Below are 21539 nucleotides of genomic sequence, written 5' to 3'. Positions count from 1 at the left end.
TGGGTCTCCAGTATCAAACAGCAGAAGCTAATTTCTAGTGTCTAAGTATTTCATTCTTAGTGCAGAAATGTGAGACCGACTCCCTCCAGCTCCGTGGAGCAGTGCTTGTAAGTGATTTAAGGAGAATATCACGTTGTCTGGATTAGTTATTTGTCCTCAGATGTTCTCATTTCCATTATGACACTGAGAAGGCAGGGAGGCAAACAGCTTCAAGGGGAGTATCAATCCTTGGTGTTTTGTGTCTCAGGTCTCCCTTCTTATCTGTCCCCTTGGGGTTCCTTCTGTTCTTCCAGATGTTGACGAGTGCGCAGAAGCTACAGATGACTGTCACATCGATGCAATTTGTCAAAACACACCAAAATCCTACAAATGCATCTGCAAACCGGGCTACAAAGGGGAAGGGAAGCAGTGTGAAGGTAAGGACAGACCGGCTCCTCTCCTGTCTCTTCTCCCCTCCCTTCTTTTATTTGTTTGCTCTTTAAAAGCTTTTGTAAATAGCTGAATTCCTGAAACGATTAATGCAGATTTACAGCTGCTTAACCTCAAATCTGGGTGTTTATTGGCAAGCATCCCCCTGCTGCTTTTGCTAATTGTCCGGGCCGAAAAACGTTGTGCTCTCGCCAGCCTGCTCTGAAGAATAAAATAAAAAAGGGATGAGAAGGAGTAGCGTTCCCTGGTAGCACCAGCTTCTCCTGGGCACAGGTGGACCCAGGTGTGGCCCGGGGATGGCATGGGATGAGCCCCTGGCCAGCTCCCCAGCAGAGAACGGATGGAAAGGACTCACCATTGTTTTTCCCAGGCAAGTTACAGAAGGTGTATTTCTGTACCTACTCAGATGGGACGCTGGAGTTTGATTCTCTTTGACACTCTACATGTCATGATCATGTATTTCTAGTCTTTGGAACAATATTTTAAAAGGAAGCATTTCAGATTATTGTGTTTATACAGACTTGAAAAAACGTACTTTACTTCTCTATGTCCTCACATCAGTCTTGTAATTGAAGAAGACCTAGCAGGTTTTATTAGACTCTGTGTACACTTGTATTTTGGTATTTTGGATTTTATGCACTCTGTCTTGTCTATTGAATCTCGGCAGAGAGATCCTCTGATGAAAAGAACAAATATTATAATCGTAGCAGAATGCCTTCTAAGTACAAGATGCAAAGATTGTTATTTTTTCCTACTTATGGATGCTTAGTAGGTATAACATTTTCCTTCCCAGTATTTTTCTACAGCAGAATGCAACTTTTAGAAAAGTGTCAATAGACAGTCCATTAAAAAGATTGAAGACTTAGAAGTTAATTTGGTCTACAAAAATTTGAAACCACATATTATTCTCCACGGACCTCCAAAATGTTTGTTCAAGTGCCCTCAGAAAGCATTTTTGTGGTTGTCATATTTTTGTCTTTTGGGCTTAAATTGACAGAGACAAATTCTGATTGTCCACCTTTTGGTGCTGTAGCATCTCTGAGCTGCTGTTCCTCTGGAAGCCAGATTTTCTTTCTTGCAAACAGGATAATCATTCAGCGTCAGTTCTCTCTCTATTCATCCCTTCCAGGGAAAAGCTACAGAACTCTGGGAAAATGTACTCAAGGCCCAAGCTGTGGAGGTTACAGCATTGGTACTTGTATTGGTTTTCTACATTAAAAATTTCCTTATGCTTTAACTATTCATATTTTAGTTGTTGAGCTCAGTGTAGTGGTAGACATGGCTTATATTCATGTTTTTCTATTATACATCTGTCTCTTTGCCTGATTTGCCTTGGCTCAGTAAAGAAACGCCCAAAAATCCCAAACTCAGTAAGTAGTAAAAAACAACATTGATCCTTGTGATGATGTACAGAATAATGGAACATCTGATATCAAACTCATATCTAATAGAATGTAGTGTCTGACAAGCCTGATAAGTAAATTGGGGCAGACTCCAAGACGTTCTGCATGGATGTTCATGCAGCATTAATCAGGTAATGTAAGCTGTCTAAACCAGGTGCTACTGTGCATGATACAGAACTATTTTCTGCAATATTATGGTAACAGTTCTAAAGATTTTGTGCCGGTTCTGTGCCTTAAGTTGGTAGTCAATACCAAATTTTGGTAGAAGCAGAAAGCTTCAGAAAGGATCAGTGGCAGGTTTAAGATCTGCCTCGGGCCCTGCTGTACATGGAGAGTGGGCTTAATTTGCATCTTGAGGTTAAGTATTCAAAACTTACAGAACTAAACAGGCTAACTTAAATGATTGGTATTCAGTATTCTTTCACAACCTCAGTGATCAGCTGTTAGAAGTTATCTTTTAAGACAAAAGTGACTGTTAACAAAGATGAAACCCACTGGATTGTTTTTGTAGTGCTAAAACCAAAACTGAGTCATTAAATGGTTCTTGTCTCGAATCTAAAGCCCAGTCTTTATAACTGGGCTTTTCAAAGTAAGCCTTTTGATCAGTGGAACTAGTTACCTATGAGAAAAATATTTTGTACAGATAATGAGCCTATTTAGCTAAGTTGGTAGCAATCTACAAGTGTTGCTTCATGTCTGAAGAACATTTATTATATCATAACTGACTTGCTTATAGCCCAGGCTCTCTTGTACAACCAGATTTTACTAAACAGGTAGAATTGCCATTCATACAGTACAGTGAGCTTAAAGACATCATACTATCAAATTCATCCTGATAAATTTTAGTGAGCTTCTGGTTTAGGTGTTATTGAGGCATTGCAATTAATTTAGAAATGTACATGTTTGTTTATTTTAAAAAATAGTCTTAAATACTGCTTTAGTTCACTGAAAATCTGTTTTAGAGCAAGGGGTAGAGTATGGAAAGCAACATTTTTTTGGATGATTCTTAGGAGCACGTATTTGTACAAATATGTCCAGTATATCAATATGTATTTGTGTAGTCTTGTGTATTTATCTGTAGTTTTTCTAACCAATGGGATCCTTAGGCCAATGCAGTAAATGTGGAGCCCAGCCTGCTTGGGCAGGATTTTACTCAGGGTTTGCTGCTGTGAGCTGGAGGGTGGGGAGAAATACATATGACACAAATACTTCTTTAAGGACATGTGGAGAACTCTAGCATAAATTATATGGAAATGAAACATTTTCATGACAATCTGTTAAGTTTCTTCAGTAGGAAATTTCTTTCTGAACTTTGATTTTCTCTCAAAATGTCTTTTGGCCTGGGTTTCTCCAGAGCTTATGAGGACTGAGGATGACTTTTCAGTTCACTGATATTTTTCTTTGTTTTTTTTTTTTCTGGCTAGCTTTCTTGCCTGAGCCACTTGACCTGTTTCCACAGAGCACAGTTGTTTCTTTGGACAGGAGAGTTCCTCATTCTTATGTCTTGTCTTCTGCTTCCCTCTGTAGATTTCAGTTGACCTTGTTTTCTTTCTTTCATCAGGTATCTGTGGTGCTTTGTAAAGCCTCATGGTCAGCATTGCCATGATATTTTCCTGTATCACATAATCTATCAATATCCTTTGAACACAAATTCTCCAGCTGGCATTTTCATAGGACAGAATAATGTGTCCAACCCAGATAATCTTTAAAAAACAATTCTCTATTTCTAGTCAATATATGAAGTCCATTAATTTACAATTAATTAATTTACTTGCCCTGGCCCACCTGCTATTACCTAAGAAGCCTCCCCCATTGTGATTTTAGTTAGATTTTAGGATCTCAAATGCATTGGGCTGGATTCAGCTGCAGGCATGATCTTTCATGATCCATAGGACTTTGTCCTTGCCTTCTCAACATTGAATTTTGGCTTCCCCATAGGCTGATACTCAACAAAATTGTGTCAAAGAAATTCCTGAAGGTTCAAAAGGATTCCTGGTCTTGGGGTTCTTTATGCCTTGACAGAGCATTCTTTGTCTCCAATGCAATGTTGTGTGTTTGCAGTTGTAAGATATTGTCATTTAACGATGTATGAAGGGGGTTTAGCTCTCAAACCCAGTTATTTGGGGTTTTTACCCCATACTACTTCTCTGACTACTCCAAACTCTCATGCCATTAATGGTTAAAATAATCTGTATAGTTGTTGGTTGATGTTTACCTATGCCTTTTTTATATCTGGTTAGTGTTAAGTTTATTTTATAGGTTGATTTTTTCCTTAGCCTACTTTTTATCCTCAGTGGGACTGTTATTTCAGCGAGTTGCTCTAGCTGTTGGTTTTTTTCTTTTGGATTATACCTTACATGTAGGACCCTTAAGACACATTTGTGGGGACCTGTTGCTTCTGGATTTTTAAACTCCACTCTGTGCTTTCCCATATTGACTGAGATTTTCCTCTTGGAGCATTTTTTCTACTGTCTTTCATAGTATTTTCAGACCTCTGCTTCAGTTCTTTTAATAATTGATCTCATACAGTTGTTACAGTGTTTCTTGAACTTTTTGTGTACAAGAGAATTATTCACAATTTTCAGCTGGACTTTTTTGCTTTTTAAAATTCTCCTGTGAAGCTTCATAATGTTATTGATGGATTTCTTGCTGAGGGCAACATACACATACCATGGCAAAGTGTCTTGGTAGAGTCTGCCCTGAGAGGGTCATTTTCAGATTTCTGCTCACATTGGAAATTTGTGCTATATCAGCAGCAGTTCTACTTGACTGCCAGGTGAGTGGGATTGTGCAGTTCTAGTGATTTAAGTTGGTCATGTGTTCCTGTATTTGTAGTCTTTTTCTTTATGTAAATAATAATTTTAGATAAATAGGCAGGGGATGGTGATAATCTGCAACAAGGGCCTTTATTCTTGATTGTCCCAGTGGTAGCACCTCACTGGGTTTAAGCATGGTACAATCTCAAAATAAGTTAAACCATTCCTGCCTCAATCACAGGTATATTCAGCCTCTCTGTATATCCATTTGGAAACACAGAACAATTTTGTCCCTTCTGACCAGTCATTATCATCTTCAGTAGTTTTATGGATGTGAAGCCAAGTTTCTACTTCTACCTGTAACTGTTTGTTACATCTGTTTTTAATGGTTTTAAACAAATCTTAGCAATTGGAAAAACATCTCATCACTTTCATTTAAGTACTAATGATTGACTCTCTAGGCTTTACTTAATACTCCTCTTGCCATTTTAATCTTTCTGACCTGTTTAATCTTTCATTTTCTTAAGAAGCTCATTCATAGTCTCACTCATTGGATTTTCAATTTATTATGGTCTTTGAAATACCTGTTGTGTTATCCTCATGCTCTTGAAAAGTGAATCCAAATATTGTGAGAGGGCTGCTCTGAATCAATCAACCTGGAAACACAGGACTTTCCAGACTTCTCATTTCCTAGCTCCCAATCCAGTATCTCATACTAGAGCCTCCTTTTGTCTGCAGGGTTAAGTAAGTGAGGTGCTTCTGGATATCCTTTAAGTGGAATAATGATCCCATTTCTTTTAAGTCCCATCAATCCACTCTCAGCAATTCTTTCTCAAGTGAGTCATCTTCATCAATGATGTCCCGTGAGAGCTGGGACACTGTTGGGTCTTCTTTGGTTTCTGAAACTCTTGATGGCATCTTGGTGGCATCTTGATGCTTGCACAACTCCAGTGAGCTTACACTCGTTCTGTCTCTGCACAATAACAGTGATGCCACTGAGCAAGGCAGCTTAAGTGAGTTCTTCCTGATTGATGATTCTTGCAATTACAGTAGAAGGTGAATTAATACTTTCAAGGACTTCCTTGATCTCTGTGCATGAGGTCTGCAGTGGATATTAGGTGCTGAAGCTGCTGTGCTTTCTGGGGTTACAATACCTTGGCAGATGGTGCTCGTGTCATGTGTTGAAGCTGATGTCACCCAGCCCTAAGGGCCACGTTCCAGATGAGACCTGGTGCTCCTAAGTCTGTGCTGCTGGCTTTGTGGGGTTGGCTTGCAGCAGCTCATATGAGCACAGAGATACACACTCTGCCACTCCAAATTTTATGGATCAAATCTTCCTTCCCAGTTTGATTCTCACAGATTATGGCTTTATTCTGGGTGAGCTTCTGCACTGATTTCACTGAAGGCAGCTTTCACAATGAAGCAGTACATGTCAAAAATGAAGGAGGCAGGATGTAAACTAGCTCCTTTGATTTGAGCTGGTAACTGCTTCTTTATTTTCTCTTTCTTTTATTGGGTAGCTTGATGCATTTTATTTGGTTTGGGCTGATAAAAGTGTTCCCAGAATTGAATTCTGAATTGAATTCATCTATATCTCTGCTTTTTTCTTTCTCCTTTTTTGTTTTAATTGTCGGGTACTGTTTAATACTCAATTCTGACTTGCAAGTTTTCTAACTTGCACCAGGGGATGAATTTTCTTGGGGGATGGCGAAGTGGAGAAGTAGCAGCGAGTAAGAAAATACTCCTGAGAACATTCTGTATTAAATCAGAATTTTATTACAGCCTAAGTGAATTAACAGCTTATGATAACTTTTTTCTTTTTCCTCCTTCATGCTGCTTTCTGTTCAGTGAATAGGGCTTTTGTTTTGGTCAGTTGAGCCTTGATTTTATTTATTTATTTATTCAAATTGCTTTATTTTCCCAACTTTGTTCAGTAGTTCATCCACTAAAACCAGAATATCCCTTAGCTAAGCCGACATGCCCTGTTTAACTGCTCCCAGGGCCATCAGTCCCCATGTGTCACGAACCCTATTGTTTTCTCCTCTCCCTTTTCTTCCCTACCCTTGTCCTACCTCTCAGAGCAGCTTTTTGACAGCCCATAATGCTGCTTCAGTGAACAGCTCCCCCGGTGGTCCACTTTGGAACTCTTCCATTTTGACTTAGAAAAAGAATATTCACTCCAACTTTTTTTTTCTCTCCAGAAATGCTTCTTGGATGCAAGTATCACTACATTTTGCATAAACAAATACCATCCCATATGAAATATGGGCCTCATTCTTCAACAGCATTACACATCATTCTCAATTTGGAAAAAAACAGGGTTTTTTTCAAGGACACTTCTCTAAATAGTTGATAAGCTCTCTGTCTGCTGGATGGTCTGTGGGTACTCTGGGAACTTTTAAATATATATAAAATTTCACCAGCCTCAACAGTTGCTAAGCTGAAGAGCCCAGGGTGGCCTCCTGGCGTGATGTAAACTTGGTGTTTAGAAGGCACTTCTTTCCACCCAGATACACAACGTAAATTAACTGCCAGGAAAACGATACTGAAATGAAGGAGGATAAATAAAATGTACTAAGCTCCATAGGTCTGTCCTTATTTTGTCTTCATTCTTTTTACATCTGCCAGATACTATCCAGTTTTCCTTGTTTTCCCACCTGTCACCTTTACTTTTGGTGCAGTGCCTTTTCCTTGCAGTCTTCATTATGTTGTCTTCTGTACTCTGTTACGCAGCTTTTAACCTTGTCATTTCCCTACTGCAAATCCTGCTTCTCTTTTGTTCTTTTCTCATGTATTTTCAGTTATTTAATTTAGCTTTCCTTCCCCTGTCCTCTCTGGGGCTGGCTGCAGTTACAGCAGCATTGTTTTGAGAGCCAGTGTCCCACAGCAAGACCTCTGGGCTGGAGAACTGGCAGCTCTAAGTGTCCCTTACTGGTCTTTTCCTTTGAGTTTCATCTTTAAGTCAAAACAGCTTCTACCAGTTCTCAGATTTCCCCCTTTTTCTTGCTTTTTCTCCTTTTTCTCCACCTCTTTCCTGGCCCCCATCAGTAGCTCAGAGCTCACCTGTCTCTCAGCACATTCCCTGCTGTTTCCACCCCCTGCACACCCACGGCTCTTCCCTCAGTGGCTGACTGGAAAAGCATCTTTTCCTGGCTGATGGCCATAATTTGTTAGCTCCTCTTTTGTTATGGGCACTGTCTTCACGTGCATACACTGCACTGCTGGAATGCACTTTGCATTCTTTGATCTGAGGCTGATGCAGGACATGGCCAGGGAACCTCTGCTGGGATGGTGGCAGAGGAAGAGTTAGGGAATGTGACCTCCTGCTGCTCCCCTGCCCACAAAAGCTCCACTAATGCTGCTTTTGTCTCCTCTGCAGGTAGCATCCACTCTGTTCATTAGCACCCGTGCTGTCAGGGCACTGTGGAGGTAATGGGAATCATGGATGTGGATACTGGGTGTACCTGAGGAGGAGGATACAGTCCTGTACCCTTGGTACCAGTCCCAGGCTGTTCTAGCTGTGAGCATTAAATGCAGGGCAGGTTTGGCCAAACCTCGGGCAGTTTTGGGATGGAGGGTGTATGGTAGGAATTTGTAGGGAAAATGTGCGTGGAGTCTGGTGGCAAAATGAGTCGTACTCCCTCTGCACTGATTCAGGAAGCTCCTTTTCCTTGATGGTGCGTTTTTTTGTTTTTTTGTTTTTGTTTTTTTTAACACAGGGGCAATTGATGTGGGGCTATTCTGTGAAGAACATCACTGTAATAATACCCCCAAAGTGAAAGAAAATACAAAGGAGTACAGTCTGGCCCTGTAAGCATTTCTGCATTGAAATGTCAATGAACTGGGATATAGAGGTTGAGACACATGGCAGGGAGAAGGTAGTGGTGAATAAGGTGAATCGATTTCCTATCCTGGTTTAGTTTCTGGAGCCACTGTGGTGTGAAAGTACAGCATAAGGTTGAAAAAAACACCTACCAGAAGGACGTTTTGGAAACTTTAGCTGCCTAAATTTCAGAAGATGCCTGTTGAGCTTTGAGTTTATTCTATTCTTCGGGGAAGGGGCTAATGAATTTTTAGATTTTTTTTTGTAAATTTTCAGCCTAAATTCGGCCATCTTATTTCATCCTGAGAAATTTCCTGAAAGGTAACTTCCTGACACCTTATTGGAAACAAAATCTGAGAGTATTAAATCTGTTCAAGCAGTTGAGGGACATTTTTTTAAAAACATAGCAAAGCAGTGATTTTTCCATATAATCCTTTTAGAAAAAAGATAACTTCCTGGGTTTTTTGCTTAGTTTGTTTTAGTATATGTATTTGTTTTAAATTTTAGCTGAAAAAAAAGACTTGCCTTAAAGCAGAAAGAAAAATGTAGTTTGTGTGTAAATGTTTGGCAGAATTATAACAAACTGAAGATGGGGTCTGACAGACCCCCTTGAAATTTCAAGACTTTTCTGTACATTTAAGATGCTGAGCAAAAGGAATACCCTTATATTAGAGTTGGAAGAATTTTTTTCTTCAAGTGCCATGAATCACCAGAGTGCTCAAGCATGTGCTTAATAAGAAACTGTTATCTTTTAAAGTAATTCTGTTTAAGTGCTTTATTTAAATTTAAGCTACTGCCTTATTTTATGTTACAGTGCTGCTTCTCTGGGGCTTGTAGAAGGTAACAGTTTTTCTTTCAGTGACCAAGAAATTTAAAAAAAATCTGGATCATTGAAAAAGGTGATTTTGTACATGCTTTAGACCTAAACTTAGTGCAATTTGTTGGGTGCTGCAGGACCCATAGCAACGTGTTAAATTCAAGACCATGCTTTCACAACTACTGACAATGTTTTACAGTACAGCCATCAAAGAATCAGAAAAATTACATAAACAACTTTCAGATTGTTCTGATTCTTACAGTCAGTTTGTTAGGCAGATGAGCTGTTACCTCAGAGAATATAAAAGCCACTTTTCATTTACTCTCTCAGGATGAGGTTACTAAGCTTCATAATATCATTCCCGTGCCTTAATCTGCCTGAACCACTGCCAGTCCTTACATTTAACATCGTGCTTAGAGAGCATCAAAAATTTTATTGAGCGGGAAAAAAAACAAGAGCAATGCATAATACCAATTTGGTGATTATTAATGTTGTTGGAGGGAATGGTGCTGCTGCAGAAGTTGCATCAGACAAGGGGAACTTCTGCAGAAATAGGTATTTATTGAACATAGCATTGCTGAAAATACTACAAGATGTTACTGCTGTGCAGTAACATACTAGTTCTTGCTGTTGTAAGAGGGGAGCTGTACTGAAGTGCCTTTATTCTGATTTCATTATCTGGAAGCAGAGGTCACGTTCAGAACTTTCAGAAAAAGAGGTTACAGAAAAAGAGGTTGAAGTAAATGGGGTATTTGCTTTGCTGAGTAAGTAGGCTAGGTAATGCACATCTAAATTGTTTGCTGCACATGCACAGAAGGAATTTGATATCTGACTTCATACCTCTAGAGATGTCAATGTCTCTACCCAGTAGATTTGTGCCTTTATTCTATTTGCACATTTCTGTTTGCAGGACTTTGTTGGAAAAGGATTCCATGAAACCTGTGACTTGGAGACATGCCACTGCTTAACTACAAAGGACCAAAGTCCAACTTTATTTAGATATTTCCATTTTTTCCTGATGCATTCCAACCTGTCTAAAGATGCATGTGATCAAAGTTCCTCTTTACATCTCTGTCCCCTGCCTCCCACTTTTCTCTTAAAGCACCCGAATTCTTGCTTGCACAGTGGTGAAGTTCACCTGATCTTTAGTGCAGGTCTTGGTACATCACCCTCTGCAAAGGCAGGTGCTCTGAACAGTTTGCTCCTGCTCCCAGTTTGGGATTTTCCTTGGGATTTTCCCAAGGGCTGTTGTGGTGACTTTGTGTGCACAGGCACACTGGGGAAAGGCAGCGTCCTTTGACTGTGCTGCAGACCAAAGCCAAAGCCATGGGGGAGACTAACTGCATTATTTGACTACTAGAGGGCAGACACAAGAGGAACCCTCTGGTTTTTGCTTGGCTTGAATTCCTAAGGAAGTGAATTTACCTCTATTCAGATGGGAGCATGCAGACGTATTGAGAGTGCAGGAAACAAATGAGGGAGGGAGGGAGGGCTGCCAGGATTTCTCTGAGCTGTGGCTGCTTTGCTGTAAGAGTGAGCTAGGGAATGGGTATAAGAGAGGAATAGACAACCTCAGCCTGTTTGGAAATAAAAACCTGAGTACTAAAATGCTTTGGTTGGATATAGTCTGTTTCATTAGGTATAGAATGCTTCACTTTGTGAAAATGGGAGCAGCTTATTCTGCATACACACAGTTTTACCTTTAAGGACATTATGACTTCAGAATGGAAGAACTTTCATAATACAGTTTTCTCAAAAGCTTTAACAATGGAACCTACCCCATCAGATTGTTCCTAGTAAACAATCATACTAGAAACATACTTTTTTGTGATATGGGTAAACTCCAAGGTATTGCAACTTAAGTTTTGTATTAACAGGTGTATATTAAATGTATTTCTCTCCTTGGTCTTTCTGTCACTTTGCATCCTTTCTGTCTGTTTTGAAATTTTTTTTTCAATCTTTATCTTGAGGGAAGTGCAAGAACAGCATTATAAAAAAATACTTGTTGACTGCATCACATGTGGTCTTATGGAGAAAAACTCAAAACCTTCAGCTTTTATTCTAAATAGGAAATACACAGAAATCTATTCAGGATAGCAACAGCTGTAGCATTAATTTTCTGGAATAGCTTAATGACACATTTTACCTTGAGTTAATACAGAAGTTTCCAATGCACATTTCTGAGTTCTTTCACTGGACTTTGCTGCACAAAACCAAAAAAGAGTTACTAGAATATGTTCCTGTACTGCTCATGCTGAAAGGCTCTTAGTGATGTCCATAAATATTGATATTATGATTAGGTACTAGTCATAATTTTGAGCTGTTTTTAAGACAAATATTCTGGTGGTTTGTATGGAAGAAAAAAAAGAGAGTTGCTGTAGCCTGCTCCACAACATCAGTCTTTATCCTGATTAGGATTACATGATACAATGGCCTGAGTTAGCCAGAAATGGGAAATGGAAGGTGAGATGGGAATGCTTTAAAGTCCATTTATGTAAGTAGTACAAATTGTAGTTTACTTTTACCTTTATCTGTCAAGTACACACACAGCATCTATGCTTAAGACCATGCCAAGTATGAGCACAACTGAAAAGTCAAAAATACGGCACTGGGAAGTTTAGTGCATAATCTTATTATTGATATTTATAAAATTATGGGAAAAAGCATAATAGGAACAAACTTTATACTATATAAAACTGCAGAATTTATATTTTATATCTTCGGGTTTTTTTACTATTAACAACATATTGTTCCACTGAAAATCCAGTTTACCAAGAGTTTCTTCTTCAATAAACTTTATGGTCAACGAGGAAGTAAAAAACTTAAGAGAAATAAATACATGTCTTCTGGTCTGAATTAGTCACTGACATAGTCTTTTCTATTATAGTATTTGAAGCAGGAGGGAGTGCTTTAAATGCTTCAACCCATTTAACCTTAATTGCTTGGTTTTAGTAGACATTTGCTAACTAAAGGAACCAAATTATAGCTTGAATTAGGTCTTACTAATCTTAATTAAAAGCTCTACTTTATAATCGGAAACAGCCTATGTTTAAAACAGTAAGCCTTTCTTAAATGGCTTACTTTAAAATACTAGGGCTCTTTTGCTAATAATTGTTTAGACTGAATATGGGTTACCATTATTTTCCTTATATTGCACTTAATTAAAAATATCTCCTCCATGTGGTTTTGTGCAGTCTGCTGGCTGTAAAATTGTTTCACTGATGGGGGTGGGATTACTTTACTTTTCCTGTGGTAATTTGAAAACATGTTTCTGCCTTTGTTTTAAAAGTTTTCCAGGGTCACAAGTTACAAGACTAACATGTGAATCAATACAAACATTCGCTTCCTGCATTTGTCTGTCCTCAGGCAAACGCTTGTCAGTCACTTACAGCCATTAATAATACACCCTATAACTCATTCAGTTCAACATTCAAATTGTGCTCAGGCACTTGATTATGGTCTCTGCACTCCTTCAGAGACCTAAATTTCAGAATAAATCAAGTCTGTTGTACTGGGAGGGAGGCAGGACCTGGCTCTGTCTGTTGAGCATTTGGTGTATTAACAGAGCTCCTCTGCTTCAGGGCTGTCTGAAGAGGACAGAGAATGGATTTTATCTTTCCTAAGGTGGATCTCAGTAGTGCAGATCAGCCCATTTAAGCCGTTTGCTTTGCTTCCCCTTTATGGTTGAGGGAGAAAAATTTCCTTCATGCAGTTTTCCTTGCATTATTGGAGACAAAAATAGGTCAGATAAATCATGTCCTGAAAATAAGAGTTCTTTCTGACACAGATGTGGCCATCTACAAAGTTGGATGAGGTATATGAGGGTAAAGAGCCTGCAGCTGTGAGATTCAAATTCCATTGAAATTAATGAAGAATATTCTGTACTTGTGCTTCGAATTTAACCAGGACATGGTATTTTTAAGCTGCCATATTATCATTGGATTATGATTTAATTCATCCTCCTAGTCTCAGTTTTGTGGTTTTAATTCTTTCAAATTTTTTTTTGTGCATCCTACTCAGGAAGCACTACTAGACTGTGTGATCATACCTTTATTTCATTTGCAATGCTTTTAATTCAGTGGCTGAATCCCATACTGGCACAAACTAAACCCAAATTTAAAGTCCTTTATATGCTAAGTCTGCTTGACCTCTATATGCACTTGGGAGAAAATTCCATAAAAAGTCACTTGTGCTAGTTATGGAGATGGACAGAGCTTCTCAAATGTCAGTTTTGTTTGCCTAGTTATCAGATCTTTGAAAATCCCCTAAAGCATTTTTTAGAATTTCTCCTTGCTGTCCGGTCAGTTTCATGTTCTGTGTTGATGGAACATACAAAGATTTTTAAATTATACCCACTACAGGAAGGCAAAAATCAGGATTCTTTACAGTGGATGCAAAGAATCTGGTCCCTACCTAAGGGTATTTATCTTTTAATATCGAAAGTGTGTAAGCTGGCCAGACCAAGTTTGACTGAAGATCTTTCTAACATGATGTGCAGTCTTGACAGTGGCCAACAATGGATGCTTACTTTAGATTACAAAAAAATAAAAACTCCATGAAATGGAAGAATGCAGCTTGAGACTTAAAAATCTCCTGAACCTGAAGTTTCATTCAAATCACTGTGTTTAATGACATTTTCAGAATAGGAATAGAAAAATAAGTATGTTTGCTTCTCCAGGTATTCTGCAAAACTCACAGTGGTAGACAGGTGATTATCTATGCTCAGAATACTGGGAAAGAATTGTGCAGGAACAAGTGGTTGTGTGCACCTGTCTCTTTGCAGCCTCCTATCTAATGTGGTTTAATTGTGTTTCCCTGCATGGGCAAACCCTAGAAACCTGGGTTTTTGTCTTGGCAACTAACAGCATCTTCAGAATGATAGGCCTTCACATTGTTCTGAAAATGAGACTTCATTAAAGAGAGTCTCAAATCAGTTGTGAAAAATTAATAGGTACTTTGAAAAGCTTGACCTGGATGTTTGACCAAACTTCAGATGGCTACACTGTGGATAAACAACAATAACTCTATTTAATTTCTGAGCCTTCTACTGAGGCTGAAGTCCTTTATTATTTGTGGGTGAGTTAACTAGTCAGGCCTTGCTGCCCTGTTTTCAGTGGATAACCAAGGGTGTTAGGATGTGTTCTCTCCTTGACTTCTGTTTTTGTATCTTAGAAATACTGTGAATATACAGCAGAAACAGCTAAAACAGGGATTCTCTAGAAAGATGGGAAGAGAGAAGAAGCATGTGGAATTCATGAAGAACCTTCCAAGACGTAACATCTCAAACCTCTAGTTCTATTTTGGATGTACTCTCCAATTAAAAAGACAAAACAAAAACCCCAAACTGTTATTTGGGTTGTTAATCAAGTCTTTAGGCAAGACATTGCTACATTTTGCTTATCTCTGCATAATAAAATAACATTGTCGTGAAAGGCATCTCATAAGAGATCATCTGCATGAGAGTATTGGAAATAGGTCTACAGGACTAAACAATTATTTTTGTGACCTTAGCCACTTTTATCCCTGCACTGTTGGGGAGGTCAGTACAGTTGTACAGCTTGGCTTTCTGTGGTGCATTCTGTCAATAGCAGATTATTACCTGAATACTGCAAAGAAGTTGTAGGCATTCTTTAGTTCTCTCTACTTAACATTCTTCCCAGCATGATGAACAAATATAATTGCTTAAAATTCCCATAGGAAGCTATCCAGGCTATGACTATGAGCACTCTTCAATTTACAGCAAATGCCCATGTTATTATTCCTGTGTCTGCAGTTTCCTCCTTTTTTCATTTAATAATGTTAATGGAAGCTGTGTGTGCTTTCTAGTACAGGATATTTGAGCACTGGAGCCAAATTGTCTGATTTTATGGCAAAGCTGAAATTGCATCTTTTTGCCCTATCTCACTTTCTTGTCCAAACATCAGACGTGAGCACAGCTTATAAATGAAAATATTTGATGATTCACAGGTCAGCTATGCTGTTTTTCAGATTTGAATGTTAAATTTCATCCTTAGCACCTTTCCTGGACTTTTCCTCACTACGAAACTGGTGTTTGTACAGCTTGGCCTGGCCTCATCTAACCCTCACCTCGTGTCCAGCAAAGATGAGTGTGTAACTTCATTAATTCATGTTCCTGGTATTGCTTACTTCTCTAGTTGTCAAAGAGTCCAGGAAATGTTTTGAGAGTCTGGAAGGGGTAATAACGATGGAAAAGCCAGTGGGTTGCCTGCTACTGTTCACTATCTGAACATTTATGTCCCTGTTGTACACAGGTCAAAAACCAAAGGCTGCTTACCACTGTTTATTAGGTTTTCTCTGTGATTCTTTGTCTCTGGTGATAAACAGGCCTCTAGTTCACAAGACTAATTTCTGCATAGCCTTTTCAAAGATTGAGGAGAGCCTACATCATAGCTGATGAACTCTCTTTGTGGATAAAATTTTAGAATTGTCAGCGTGTATCAGTAGGATCGGGTTCTCTGTTTCAGGAATAAAAAAACTACATCAATGTGGTATTTGTTTGAAAATACAACCCTTTTGCATTCATCAACTACAACAACATCTAGGGCTTCTTGTTGATACTGGCCAGGTCCATGCTTTCAATAAAAATGGAAAACATTCAGTCTACATCCAAGCAAAACTGCATGGCAGGTACTTTACACGCTGTGGAGACAGAATTGTTGTTAAGAAGCTGAGAGAGGCTGTGCCAGAATTCTGAGTTGTGCAGAAAAATTGCCAACTGTTTTGGCATCTTGAAAATAGCTCCACATTTCATGCTTGTACAGTACTGATGGAGACAGCTTTTAGAGCTGTGAACTGTTTCAGACAGTGCTTGTGTGTGCTCACATTTAGGGTATCATCATTATTATCACAGGTTTAATAAGGTTAAACTTAATGAAAGTGAGATGCTGAAACATAAATCTGTTGCAAGCTTAAATTTTCATTACAGGAACAAAATGTGACTTGATCATCTTAAACTCTTGCATAGTAGCAAAATCTGTAGCCTAATAACTTTTGTACCTTCTAGATGGTGCACAGAGCCGAAGGGTGGCACACAAAAATGAGTTTAAGCTTTTTTGCAAGACTATCTCAGATTAAAAAACGGTGGTATTGTAAATATTTGATGATTTCTATTCAGTTAAGTCTTCTCAGATCTTTTTGAAGGGAATGCACATAAGTGAGCCATGTAAATGGCTTAATGTAGGGTCATCTCAACTAATTTTACTGTTTGTTTCCTAAAAATACCCATGGCTTTGCAAGGGACTCACGAGCAAAATTAACACCACTCTCCTGAAAACATAAACTAAATACAAATAATGCATCTGTATCTAGGCTGGAGCATTGAAATATATTTTTTTTAAAAAGTCTTCTTAACACCATAGAAAAGAGAAGGAAAGTAAGAAGTCTTCAGTATTATCTCCTGAATAAAAAGAAATTTCATATGAAATTAAATATTGGAAATCAGGCATTATGCTGGTATTAATAGATTACTCTTGCCAGAGGTACTCTGGAGTCTTAATTAGCATGAATGTGAGGGACTTCTCTTTCACTGAGTTTTAATGAAGGAGCAATACTCTCATTTTCAGTGCATTCCATGTGTTTCACAACTGTTTTACCATCATGTCCACCCTCCTAGACTGGATAAAAGCTTCTGCAGGTAGAAAAACTATTTACAGCAAAACCAAGCATAGTGATCCCAAACCGAAGATGGATCTGTGTTTTGATGAACCGAGTTACTGCCCAGTCATCTGCAGTTTTATGGGTGAGGAGTTAGAGCCTTTATCCCTGTGAAGGACTTAGAGTGGCACTCCTTGTAGGCTGCTCTTGACTGCTGTCTGCAAACCAGAATGCTGAGAGGCCTTCAGCTCATCAAGGATCTTTAGGTATGAAATAGTTTGTATTCAGGGAACAGGTGGCAAAATAGGAGGCAGAGTTGATTTCTGGGGCTTCATCAGTCTTGGGTCTGGCAGGTTCATGGTTTCCCTGTGGATCATATTTAAAAGCAGCCACACGACTTCAGTAAATGTTGAAATGAAAGGCAGCCCTGAGCAGGTGATTCCCTCATTGCAGGGCACACCAGAAGTGTAATGCAGAGCTGCTCTGCTCATAGATTATTTCTGTGGGACTGTCCTGACAGTTTTTGTAGGCTGGCAAAACTAATATCTGATATGCACCTCATACAGAGTAGGAAGTTTGACCAAGTGATACAAGATGACAGGAAGCCCTGTGTTTTACGAATCTTGCGTGATATATATTTCTATTCTATTCTATTCTAGTCTAGTCTAGTCTAGTCTAGTCTAGCCTATTCTAGCCTATTCTAGTCTATTCTAGTCTATTCTAGTCTATTCTATTCCCCAAGTGTTTAACCAGCACAGCCGAGTAGTTTTCAGCCAGGAGTCTGCAATGCCCCAAGGACTACTGTAAAGTACAGGTGGGAAAAAATAGTTTGACAAGGTAAGCTTGCTGTCAGAAGATGTAAATTTGCTATACAAGTGTTTCCACTTCTACTGGAAAACATACTAGTTCCTCATATCCAGGAATGTTGAAAACCACTGCTGTGTAGCCTCTCATACTGTTTGTGGTCTTGGCTTTTTCAGCCTGAAACTGAAGTGTCAGTGTGCCAGGGACTAAGGAAGCATGTGCTCTATGATACCAAGAAATCTTCCATTTAGCAGTGCACAATCTGCCACTGACTCATTCTGAAATAGGCAGGAAGCAACCTTCTGTTACTCTACATGAATGGCCACATAAAAAAAGTTAACATTCATTCACTGATAGGTAGTAAAGAAATTTACTTCAGAACTGAAGGCTGGGATTTTTTCCCTTGGTCAGTGGACAGACATTTAGAAATAAAACGCAAAGTAAGATTGGAGATAAACAATCTGAGAATGAGATGCCTGCAGAGTCTGAGAAAAAAGTAGGTGAATTATATCTGTATCAATGAACTAATTCCACTACTCGAAACATTCTTCTAAAAATTTTTAAGTGCATAACTTAAAGATCTAGGAACAGCCTACTGCCATGACTTACTGAAATAATTATCTTTAGGATGCATGCACACCAGCAGTGTCAGTAAGGACACAGAAATACTCTCCCATTAGATCGCCAAGAACTTTGAAGATTTGATGTAGAATCAAACATTTCCCATTACATTAAAAGAGGGAATTGGGGTGCAAATGGCTGGGATTTAGAAGTGGTGGGAAAAATGCTGTCAAATGTCATGTTTCACATTCATAACAGCTTGTGAACAGGAAACCTCTCTGCTTGAGCTTGTCAGGCATAGCAGCTACTAAATAAAGACAGACTCTAAAACTGTTACGTGCTCTGCAGGTATCCATCTTTATTTGAGTATCTCACTTGAGCTTCAAAGAACTTGCAGCCAATCTTTTAAATATCAGTTAAGACAAATGTCAAGCTGTTCCAAACTCTAATCAAGGGTTCAAGATGTTGAATGCAGGATTACAGTGATTTTAGGTTTATCTAGAAAAAAATATATATTTACTATATATGAAACCTGAATGGTCCCAAATAAATTTCCATCGTGCTGGTCAAGATGGCAAATGTCACACAGGGGTAATACTCAGATACATTAGTAGAACATAAAATGTACCCTAGGGACAGAACTGCTTAATTATTTTTTCCCATAAATGATTCCAGCTCTCCAAAGGTTTCAGGCATCCAAAAGGTAGTGTAGGTGAGAAGCTCTGTAAAACCTCAGTGTTAATGCAATAGGAAGACTTGGCAATTCAGCAGTCAGAAACTCTGTAAGGTCCTAAAGAGTGTTCCATATCACTTTTTTGCTCTCCTTCCCGTTACTGCTGCTGGAGTGTTATGTATGCCACCATACAGAGGATTTAGGTGGCTGGCAAGTGACACCAAATGCATGCAGAATCTCAGCTTTCAGTTTATGTTACCTTTTTTTTCAGTATTTTGCATATTTCTTACTTCATTGTACTTCATTGTTGGCTTTCCAGTGGCAAGGTATGTGTGGACTGAAGCAGGAATTCCTGCCTTGCACATCAGGCATTCTCAGAGAAGGAATCAAAGGGGTGGATTCCTGTGTCTGTTATTAGTTTGATTGGCATATCAATGCCAGCCACTAAAAATGTGCTTTCCACGCTTTGAACTAAGAGCTTAAATAAGGAGGGAAATGCACAGGAAAGAGAACAGTGACAGGAAATGGAGGAAGGGAAGGTGAATTTAAGAAAAATGGAAGGAAGGGAGTCTCCAGACACCATATTTCTTACTGATAAATGAAGAATAGGATGATTATTCACCAAAAATGTGAGCTATAACCATTGAGCTACTGCAGAAATTTTGGATTTTCATCATCTGTTGCCTTGTTTCATTTACCAGTGAGCAGAGTGAGCTTATAGCACTTGTTGCTCAATGCTGTCTCATCACTCGTGTCTTTAAGTGTGACTTTAATTCTCTTTGTATGATGCACAATATTTGAAGATCATTAACTAAAACTGGAAAGTAGCAAGTGCTAAACACACCTACATTTTCTACAGCTGATAAACTCAGCTCAATTACTTCATCAGCTCCTTAGAGAAGGACTAGTGTGTCTGAAAGCTGGTTTTGCCCAGCCAGTGAGGGTGACTCCTGTAAGGCCATCTGTACTCCGTGTGACTTCAAAATTTGATTCATGCTTGCTGTACATAGCAGAATAGTAGGAAAAAAAATTACAGACACAGGGCAAAATAGGGATTATTAATAGCTGTCTCTGTGCTTTCTTTAAAATGATAAGTTAATAATTGTGGTTAGGGAAAAATTATGAAATAATATTAAATTAAAAATTACAGAAAATTCACGAAGTCATATCTACAGGCATTAATAAATGGGATGATGTCTCATTTGTCTTTCAGATATATCCTAAATAGTTTTAGGCAAGATCATTCTAAGTATGAAACTGTTCACACTTTTAAAATATGTGTTTTGTTTAACCAGCTGGGCATACTTTTACATAGTTTGGTTTGTATTCAATTTCCCCCATTTCTTTCAGACAACACTTCTGCAAGATATAAAACGTGATGAACTTTGTGTTTAGCCATCACAGAAGGCAAGGAAACAAAACTGCTGCAGAGTACTTGATCTTTTCTGGAAACTGGATGAAACAGCTTCCAGAAAAACAGCACAACAATACCACAGATTGTATCCAAATCATGTCCACTAAGCTGGCATGGCCTTTTCATTTTATTGCTGGTTTAATACTGGGAAATAGGGGCTTGTGACATTTTTGAAGGAAGTTGTAAAATTGAAATTTTATTTTTTTTTTTTGATGAACGCACTAATGGGAAAAACATGGGAGAGGCAGTACCATAGTGGAAAGGCTCTTGAGGGATTTACACTGAAAAAACCTCGTGTTAAACAACGTATTGTACCTGTTCTTTCTCCTTCTCCACCGAGAAACATCCGGCTGCTCGCTCTGAATTTACCCTGATCCCAGCCTGCCCACCCTTGACCTTGCCTCTTAGAGAAGTCCTAATGGCTATCAAATTTTACAGTTTTCTTTGGCACCAGCGTCTTGAAAACATCATGGCAACTTGAAAGCTGTAAAAACTGCACTCTGTGTTCCTCTGATTCATTAGATTGTAACATTTACAAGGTCACAGCATCTAAAGAATAAAGATGTTAGCGTTTATGAGTCAAAAAAATAAAGTATCGCAGGAAGGGCCAGACGTAACAAATAATTTGTTTTATAAAGAAAGTGATTTAACAAGCTTTTTGTGGAAAGAGATTTTCAAAAATAGGCTTTTCTCTGAAGATGAAGTGGTTTCTTGGAGTAGAAATATTGAATGAGTCTAGGTATGTCAATATTTTCTTCATAAAATTTGGGCTTGGAGTAGATGCTGAATTCTGGTACCACAAAACACAGATGGAAATGGTATTTCATCAGGTCAGATTGAGTGAAATTGATAACATTTTCCCACCCAATTCTGCATACATGCATCAGATTTTGCAAATTTTAAGAATAGAGACTTCAAATATGTGGAAATGTGCTGATGCTAAACTCTTTATAAGAATCTAACATGTTTAGTATTGCTGCTTAGGTTGAGTGTTTCCCAGAGAGCTGCACTTCTGGCAAATTTCACCTGCACTTTCCCAGAATGGTCTTTAACCTATGTTTGAGCTTTTATCCTGGCCTTTGGATCTGCAACTGGTTCCCTTCTTAAGGAAAGTGCAACTTGATATGGGAAATACAAATGCCTTAGGTTCAGGTTGTCCAGAGTGTGATGTATATCTGCTGAAAGTATATTAAATGTAGACTCTGACAAACGTATATATAACTATATAAATATTTAATTAGTATT

The 21539-nt window shown here is 38.6% G+C and overlaps 1 protein-coding gene across 3 annotated transcripts in view; it reads left to right on the top strand.

The window, feature by feature from the left end:
- The window catches only part of SCUBE1 (signal peptide, CUB domain and EGF like domain containing 1), a 190390-nt gene that overhangs the window by 2528 nt on the left and 166323 nt on the right, over positions 1-21539 (top strand). For all 3 annotated transcript variants that reach the window (XM_088164796.1, XM_014881079.2, XM_014881070.2), the window contains exon 2: positions 294-416. In XM_088164796.1, coding sequence (XP_088020922.1) covers positions 294-416 — 123 coding nt within the window. The remainder of the gene's footprint in view (positions 1-293; positions 417-21539) is intronic.

Source organism: Sturnus vulgaris, chromosome 5, assembly GCF_052056855.1.
Source record: "Sturnus vulgaris isolate bStuVul1 chromosome 5, bStuVul1.hap1, whole genome shotgun sequence".
Lineage (NCBI taxonomy): Eukaryota > Metazoa > Chordata > Aves > Passeriformes > Sturnidae > Sturnus > Sturnus vulgaris.
This window is presented reverse-complemented; position numbering and strand designations above follow the sequence as displayed.